At 38.4% G+C, this 8667-nt stretch overlaps 1 protein-coding gene across 1 annotated transcript; it reads right to left on the bottom strand.

The window, feature by feature from the left end:
• Positions 1 to 2712: 2712 nt before the first annotated feature.
• On the bottom strand, positions 2713 to 8363 carry LOC113612917 (C-type lectin domain family 4 member E-like). Its single transcript, XM_027093199.1, has 6 exons — positions 8167 to 8363; positions 7261 to 7353; positions 6575 to 6664; positions 4588 to 4739; positions 3838 to 3953; positions 2713 to 3039 (listed from the first exon to the last, which is right to left on the bottom strand). Exons 1-6 carry the CDS (start codon positions 8201 to 8203, stop codon positions 2889 to 2891), a joined length of 639 nt encoding a protein of 212 aa, XP_026949000.1. The 5' UTR covers positions 8204 to 8363; the 3' UTR covers positions 2713 to 2888.
• Between the last annotated feature and the right edge of the window lie 304 nt (positions 8364 to 8667).

Raw genomic sequence — 8667 nt, 5'->3', positions numbered from 1 at the left:
ATAAATTACATAGCACAAATCTACAAAACTTGTTGAAATAAATTTATGTAAATGATAATAGGCTTGTATAGTTAATATGATCCATTTTTCATTTGTATAAGACTGTATTTAAAGATTCAGTTGTCAATAAAATATGACCTGTTTGTGATTTTATACATCTGTGTCTACATCTATACCTCTAATCTATTTCTCCCCCTGCTGATCATTTTTCATTCCCTCCATGGCTACCATCACAGACCAAGTTACCATCTCTTACCTGGATTATTGCAATGGCCTTCTGATTGTTCTCCCTGTTTCCACACTTGGTCCCTTTCTGTGTATCCTCAAGTCTCATGGCACCTCTCCTAGTCTTCACAATTTCTTTAAGACAGCTGATAGTAATTTTATAAAAATAATTGCCTATTTCTTTAGGACATTGCAATAGTTCTAGAACTTTGAAACACTTAAAAAATCTAAACACTTTTTATGTTTGAAAATGTAATGTATGTGTGCATTAAAAAGGCAAACAGTAAAAAACATTAATAAAAGTATAAGGTGAATCTCTCATTCACCCTGAACCCCTAAATGCCTCTTCAAAGTAACTATGATTATCGGTTTCTTATGTGTATATCTATATATGTTATATTTCCCCCCATGCATTCACACATGCACATGCAAAAACTACCTAGCTATGCCCCATCCAATGAATGATTTTAGGGCTATATTGTTGAGAAAGGAAAAGGGGGATGGGAAGAAGAAGAAATAGGAAAGCAAGGAGAACATTTTACTTGATTCCTTATCATTTTTCTTTTAGGGACCCTTCAGGAAAAAGTTTTTTGTGGTAATCTATAAGGCCTATAAAATTCTTGAAGTTCAAGAATTCTTAAATTTCACCTCAATTTTTTTATTTGTTAAATTCAAGTAAAATTAAATTTAATGTTTTAAAAGACTCATCTGTTGTATGATTTCTAACTATATCAACTTGGGATTTGAATTTTTTTCACTTTCATCTTTATACAATTGTGCTCTGTAGGAATTTTTAATAATAAATATGTATCATTTTTATAAGATGTAGTACAGTGATTTTTCTTTTTTAAAAAATTGGGGACCCCAATGGTAATAGTATTTAAGTCATAACAGTGGTTTATTTGGGGAATATGGTCTTGGGAATATGAATGATTAATTACTCTTTATTTTTTGCAACTTTTTGGGTTTTCCGGTGCCTAAGTATTTATGTAGTCCTATAAAATACGATATTTAAAAACAGTCTCAATTGGATGATTTCCTTCTCAAAGAAGAATTTTCCTGATAAATAATTTAGGTTCTAATGATCTTTACTTTGGCAAATAAACCCTTAACAATTGTTTCTTTTCTTGCCAAACTTTAAAGGCAGAGTTAGTTGTATAACTTAAATTATAAATGGTGAAATAATATACATTAATATTTTTATATCTTTCAATATTAATGTAAGATAATTATAGCCACCTGAAATACAACAACAATGAACAAAAAAATGTCCAGATGTTTTTCAGTGTTTCCTCATTGATGTTTATGAGATGAAAAAAAGAAATTAGAAAGTTGAAGATATTTTTATTGGATTACTTTCAGGTTGAATGACTTTTGTTTTAAAGGCATATTGATTTCAAAACCACAGATTGTCACTTATGCCTAAGAGAAATAAATGTTTGTAAAGAAAGCTAATATATAGGCTTTCCTGGCGGCGCAGTGGTTGAGAGTCCGCCTGCCGGTGCAGGGCACACGGGTTCGTGCCCCGGTCCGGGAAGATCCCACATGCCGCGGAGCGGCTGCGCCCGTGAGCCATGGCGGCTGAGCCTGCGCGTCCGGAGCCTGTGCTCCGCAACGGGAGAGGCCACAACAGTGAGAGGCCCGCGTACCGCAAAAAAAAAAAAAAAAAAAAAGAAAGCTGATATATTATTTTCACTTGTTCAGTTGAATTTTCCCATTCAGTGATTACGCGTTAATTCCAATGATTTCAAGGGTCTCTTTATGGTGCTGTGTGCAAGAAACATGGTTATAAAACTTCCATGTTATTTATATATTCTTGAATAATCTTGTCAGTATTGATAGAATATTATGCAATAAATGGATAGGCTTGAGACAGGAAAGTGTCAAGTTGACTGTTGTCTTAGAATAATTTGACTATTGGACTCTGGTTCTGGCTGAGCAATAGATACATTTGGGTGCGATCCAGTTAGTCAATGGAAGAGAATAGAGAGGAAATGGAGTTTCTGAGATGAGTAGACTGGATGACAGTCTCTTTGGAGCTGAAGGTTAGCATGATCTTTCTAAGAAGGTGCAGTGAATGCCTTTGGCCGGAAAGTCCACACCAGTCTTTTAAGCAGGAATACGTTTCATGACTTGAAGAAGTTTCCTACTTATTATATAGGAGAACATAGGAGATATGCTTAGGTAGGGAGTGAAAAACAGGATGAAATTGAGAAGAGAAGACAGACTTTTCAGGAACTAAAAAGAAGACATGACACAGAGCCTGATTTCGAATTGTTCAAGGCACTTTCCAAAATCCTCTTCTTTGCTGGATTTGGTGCTTGTTCTGTGTCCCTGTATTTTCTTACAAATACTCATAACTGAAGCAAATGTACCAAAAGGAGAAATACTCCTTTCCCCCCCGCCCACAACATTGCTAGAGAAGCTTGGTAAATTCTGAGAAATCCCGAGACTGATGTAGAGAAAAATGCACTTCTGTCAATATCATGAATTATAACATTCAAAACGATGTATTTTTATTTACATCAAAGCGACAAACACTTATGAAGTCCTTATAAAGTGCAATGCACACTTATGTTAGAGTTGTGCGGCTGTGATTATCGCTTGTTCCTTCTCATTTATACGTTTACGTTGTGCCTTCCGTCTTGGTGGTTTTTCTCTGTTCAACTATTTCTTTCTGGCATTTCACAAATCCGAAACATATGGAAGAAACAGGGCATATCATTCCAGTTTTGCCTTGGATTTGAAGAGTCTCTTATGGTGGCGCAGTCCTCCACTGTAACTATGTTGTTGGGCTCTCCTATATCCCAGAAGCTGAAAGAGAGAGACATGGGAGATTTACAAGAGGTAAAGTGACCTGTAAACTAGGCAAATTACATTTGTGTTGTTTAACTTCACAACAATTTTGTGAGGCAGGGATTATAATCTCTTATTGATAAAGAAAAGGAATCTCAGAAAAGCTAAACCATTTCTCTAAGTCACAGAGTTTGTGAACAGTGAAGTTAAACTGGATCTTTCTGACTTGCTGTTCTGCGATGATGTCTCATGGCTTTAGATCCAGAATGAGATGTTATGGGAAGGATTGATATCCTGATGGATTTGTTTCCTTCATACTCATATATCATGTCTGCTCCCTTTATTCTACAGTTTGTATTAACTGAGGCACATACTTCAGTCATGTTACAGTGCTATAGTGAAACAATGTGTTAAAGGATCAAAGCATCCTACTTTTACTCCATAAGAATCTGTTATCTTTCTCAAATCCCTGTTTTTGTCTCATTGATTGCAGTTTGTGGGCCTAAGACTACGAATTCCACTCTTTGTCTTGCATGCATTTCCAATGAATTAGTGCACAATTCTAAGCCTCTTCTCATTTCATCTGTTATTTCCCCTCTATTCTTGATCTAGTTCTAGGAGATGGGAGCAGTAGATCCTTGTACTTCTCTTTTCTGTCTTCTACATCAGCTCTTTCCCTTCTTGCATCTAATATCACCAAGAATGGACTTGAATATACCTCCTGGACCAGAAGGAAGTTCTGAGGACTCTCCTCAACGGTGGTCTAACTTTACAATTTGGGCTAGTGTTATAATTCTACTACAAGAAGGAAGTTACCTCAGAGACTTTGTGAAAGGTGTACCATCTACCCATTGCCACTGACCCTCAGTCACCTGGTCCGTCAGTCCAATATAAAACTCTTTCCTTTTAGGTTTCATACTGTAAAGGAATTCCTACGGAAGATACACACAAAATATGAGGAGATCAATTATCCCAATTCTGAACAAATGTTGAACGTAATTGTTATTAAAAGAAATAAAGTAGGATCTAGACTAGAGATGACAGAAAAATGGGCCTGAAATGGTAAGATCATAGAGGATTACCTCCTGATTTGTTTACTGTGGTAAAACATACATAACATAAAATTAAACCAATGAAAAAGAACCTTCAACAGAGAAGGAGGTTCTCAGTAACACAGTCAAAATTTGTCTACTGTTATTGGTAGCCCAAAACATTACAAATCATAGCTTAAAGATAATGAACATTTTGCTTGCCCTCTTTCACATGTTTATAAACATACTGGTCATTCTAAAATGAAGTCCCAACCCTCTTTTTTCCTGCCTTACTAATTAAGGAACTGAACATGGAAGTTCCTTTTTTTCTAGTTTCTAATGAAACTAGAAATGAAACTAGTAATGAAAGTAAAGTTGGTATTGACTTACAGAAATGATAAGAACAGCATGTATTTCAGTAAATTCACTTAACAAATAGTAACTGTGGGCCAAATACAGTACACATGTATGGAAAAAGGGATGTGTCCTGTGAAGGGTGTTTCATTGGCACTGGAGGAAGCTGTACTCCAACTACCTGCTCCTCCTGTGTGTTGATAACCACCAGATGAGCTCCCATGCTCGAGCAGTTTTTTAAGCTTGCTGTCCAGGTCATGGTGTTAGTAGAAAAGAAATAGCAGCTGGATTGAAAATGTACCCAGTTCAATGGACAGCAATTCTTGACTGAACCTAGAAGGAGAGAAGTTTCTGTGAGAGTCCTCACAGAACTGGGTAAGTTACAGAATTGGGTAAGATAACAGAAACCTTCCTCTGAGCCCATAAAGTTCCTCATTTATCGTCCGAAGCCTTGAAACCCCTGTTATGCTACTGACATGGAACCCTGTTCCATGTTCTATGAACCCTGTTCATAGACTTCCAAGTTCAGAGGAAAATTATGCATTTTATCTGAGTGACCTCGAAGCAACCACCTCTCATGTTGCCCAAACAATGTACCCTCCACAGAATCTCCAGACTGGTTGTCCAGATGGGCTACAGTTCTTAGACTTACAGAATTTAAGTCTTTGAAGTTTATGGGAACCCTCCTGCACTGTTGGTGAGAATGTAACTTGATACAATCACTATGGAACACAGTATGGAGGTTCCTTAAAAAACTAAAAATAGAACTACCATATGACCCAGCAATCCCACTACTGGGCATATACCCTGAGAAAACCATAAATCAAAAAGAGACATACCACATTGTTCATTGCAACTCTATTTACAGTAGCCAGGACATGGAAGCAACTTAAATGTCCATTGACAGATGAATGGATAAAGAAGATGTGGCACATATATACAATGGAATATTATGCAGCCATGAAAAGAAACGAAATTGAGTTATTTGTAGTGAGGTGGATGGACCTAGAGTCTGTCATACAGAGTGAAGTAAGTCAGAGAAAAACAAATACTGTATTCTAATGCATATATATGGTATCTAAAAAAAAAAGAAAGAAAGGTACTGATGAACCTAGTTGCAGGGCAGGAATAAAGATGTAGACATGGAGAATGGCCTTGAGGACACGGGGTGGGAGCGGGCAGCTGGGCGAAGTGAGAGTAGCATCGACATATACACACTACTGAATGTAAACTAGTTAGCTGGGGGAAGCAGCAGCATAGCACAGGGAGATCAGCTCGGTGCTTTACAATGACCTATAGGGGTGGGATACGGGGGGTGGGAGGAATTCTCAAGAGGGAGGGGATATGGAGACATACGTATGCATTGGCTGATTCACTTTGGTGTACAGCAGAAACTAACACAGTATTGTGAAGTAATTATACTCCAATAAAGATCTATTAAGGGCTTCCCTGGTGGCGCAGTGGTTGAGAGTCCGCCTGCCGATGCAGGGGTCACGGGTTCGTGCCCCGGTCCGGGAAGATCCCACATGCCGCGGAGCGGCTGGGCCCGTGAGCCATGGCCGCTGAGCCTGCGCATCCGGAGCCTGTGCTCCGCAACGGGAGAGGCCACAGAGGGAGAGGCCCGCGTACCGCAAAAAAAAAAAATCTATTAAAAAAATTAAAAATAAATAGTACAGTCTCTCTCAATTTAATGGTGAGGAAATTGTAGCCCAGAGAAGGAAGTCATTTTCTACTGTCATGTAGCATTTTGCTAAGACTTGGATCAGGAGTATATGCAAGAGTATAGGGAGCATACTTCTGAGGTATTTCCAAATTTCCTACTCCATGCATTTTTTTCTCCTTCACCTCATTTTGGAAGCAGGTGATGAATGAAAACAAAAAGTGCACTTCTGGGAATAACACCTTCCACTTCTAGATTGACTCTTCAGACATATACCTCAAATTTATTCTAAAAGTTTGCTATAATGTCTGCAAAATGTCCTGCCCCAATGCTAATTGCACTTCCAAAGTTTTATTCCTGTCCTCTTACCAACTCCTCATTATTCTCTGACAGTACAGGCAAGATTTTGCATTTAAAAGGACCTAACTCGACTACTTTGTTTATCCCCAAATCAATCTAGAAGCCAGAAAATGTTCATGTGTAAATTTAGCTGTTCAAATTTGATTACCTAATCCATCATTATAGCAGGAGAACTCCGTGGAATTCTCGAGTGGCTGGAACTTTTTCTCATCACAGAGCTGAAAGGTGTGATATGTCACTGTAAGGAAAGGGGCACAGTTAATGTTCATTACTCTTGATAAAAATACATTATATCATCTCTGTAGTTATAAAAGTACCAATAATTATGATATTTCCTTACTATCTACTTTTCCTTCAGCATGGAGAGGAACCGAGGTTTACTTACTCAAAGAAGAGAGAATTCACATTTCATGGTTTTCCTTATTTATGAAAATAAACGTACATTTTTTCAGGCCCAAAGACCCAAAGAAAACAAATGTGTTTGCGCTCTCACTTATGCCAAGTCTAACCTCTCAAACCTTCCTTCCAAGAAGTGATTTGTTGTGCCTCTGGCTAGGATCTCAGGGCAGGGTTACACTAATGACAAGGGTATGAGGGTGTGGGTGGAGGACTCAGGGCCACTAAGGAGATAAAAGATGTGTACCGTGAAAAATGTGTCACAGGTCACTGAAATTTGGTAACAGTTTTATACTGGTTGGGGTTTCTGGCTTGAGATAAATCGGGGGAAAATTGGAATAGAAATACCCTTTGTGGGAGAAGAGAACTCACAGGCAACAAGGAAGAATTCACTCCTAATATTCACCACGGAGCTTGAATTTGACCTTCAGAACTCACCAACACATCTGGTGATAAAACAGGCGCTCAGTAGCAGGATGCAGAGCCCAGCAACGGTCCATAAGAACACTTGGGAAGAGAAGCATCCTCTTTCTGGAGAAAGACGTAGACATGGTCAATCTTCCCTTAAAATCTACAAAAGAGATATAAGAAATTCCTATTACCCTGCTTATCTCCTTCCACTTGCATTGTCTATATTGAGTAATTCTCAAACTTCAGCATGCATCAGAATCATTTGGAGGGCTTGTTAAAACACAGATTGTGGGGCCTCACCTCCAGAGTTAAAAATTCAGTAGAGCTGGTATGGAACCAACAAGTTCCCAGGAGCTGAGGGTGCTGCTGGCCTGGGGACCACACTTAAACAACCACTGGAGTAATTCATTACAAACTTTAAGACTCTGACTCATAGACTTGGATAGATGTGCAGTTTTTCCTTTCTAACTCTCCCAGATTTCTCCCCTTCTTTCCCTATCTTTCTCTCTCTCTTTCTCCCTCTCACTCTTCCCTGATTTTCCTGTCTCTCTCCTGCTCTCCTCTTTTCAGTGTCTCCTTTACCAAGTCCTTTGTAAGTGAGTCAGATAAAACGATGATCTAGGAGTTCCTCTCCTCCTCCCTCCCAACACACATTTTACCTACAAGGAAAGAGTGAGTTGCAGAGATGTGAAGTGACTTGCCCAATGGGACACAATGAACTATGGAAAGGGTAGCTCTCCCTAAACTCAATCTCCAGCAATCCAGTCTTCTAACATCTAGTCTTCTAACCATCCTCTTTTATTTTCCTCTCTTTCACTCTCTGTCTCTCCTCTTTTACTCTACTGGATATTTTCTATTGTCCTATCCCCAACGTATTTAACATCTCTTCCACAAAAAGATCTATGAAAGAAATGGGATAGTTGCAAATTTTACCTGTGCTTTGTGATGCAGATGATTTGGATGAATCCATTCTTTCTCTTTCTGTCTCTCCCTCCTCCTCTCTGTCTCTCTCCTCAGTTTCTAAGTATAGGAGTGTTTTTTTGATAAGATTCAAAGAAAAAAATCTTTAAGGATGAATACTTTAACTGTATTTTAGGAAGCTCAACCCTAAGACTTAAGAAAATAAACTTGCTCTGTGGCTGTGTGTTTAAGTCAGGATTTCCTTTATTGCATAAGGAGGACAAGGGAGTTTATTGGGCAGCAAATCAGTCTCCTCATTCCAGGAAACAACAAAATGGGGAAATGATAACATTTTAAGTACCAACAAAACAGACTGACCTTAGGGAGATATGAGGGGCTTAAAAAATATTGTTTTATTTTGGTCGATAAAATGTTTCTGCTTTCTTCCAGACTTAACTCATCCCTAAAATTTTCCTTGACACCCGTGGAGCTTACCTCTGCACTCCCAATTTCACTTTGATCTCTTTTTTAAAA

The sequence above is a fragment of the Aethalodelphis obliquidens genome, unplaced genomic scaffold (assembly GCF_003676395.1).
Source record: "Aethalodelphis obliquidens isolate GAN/ISIS:26980383/991018 unplaced genomic scaffold, ASM367639v1 scaffold83, whole genome shotgun sequence".
In the NCBI taxonomy this organism is placed as follows: domain Eukaryota; kingdom Metazoa; phylum Chordata; class Mammalia; order Artiodactyla; family Delphinidae; genus Aethalodelphis; species Aethalodelphis obliquidens.
The sequence above is the reverse complement of the archived record's forward strand: the minus strand, read 5'-3'. Positions and strand labels throughout refer to the sequence as shown.

Bases quoted from the DNA above. Each gene is read 5' to 3' on its own strand.
- LOC113612917 (XM_027093199.1), bottom strand. From the start codon at position 8,203: ATGGATTCATCCAAATCATCTGCATCACAAAGCACAG. The intron at 4,740-6,574 runs GTAATCAAATTT...CTCTCCTTCTAG, and splicing joins CTGCTATAATGATGGATTAG to GTTCAGTCAAGAATTGCTGT. The intron at 3,040-3,837 runs GTAACTTCCTTC...TCTCTCTTTCAG, and splicing joins CCTTTCACAAAGTCTCTGAG to CTTCTGGGATATAGGAGAGC.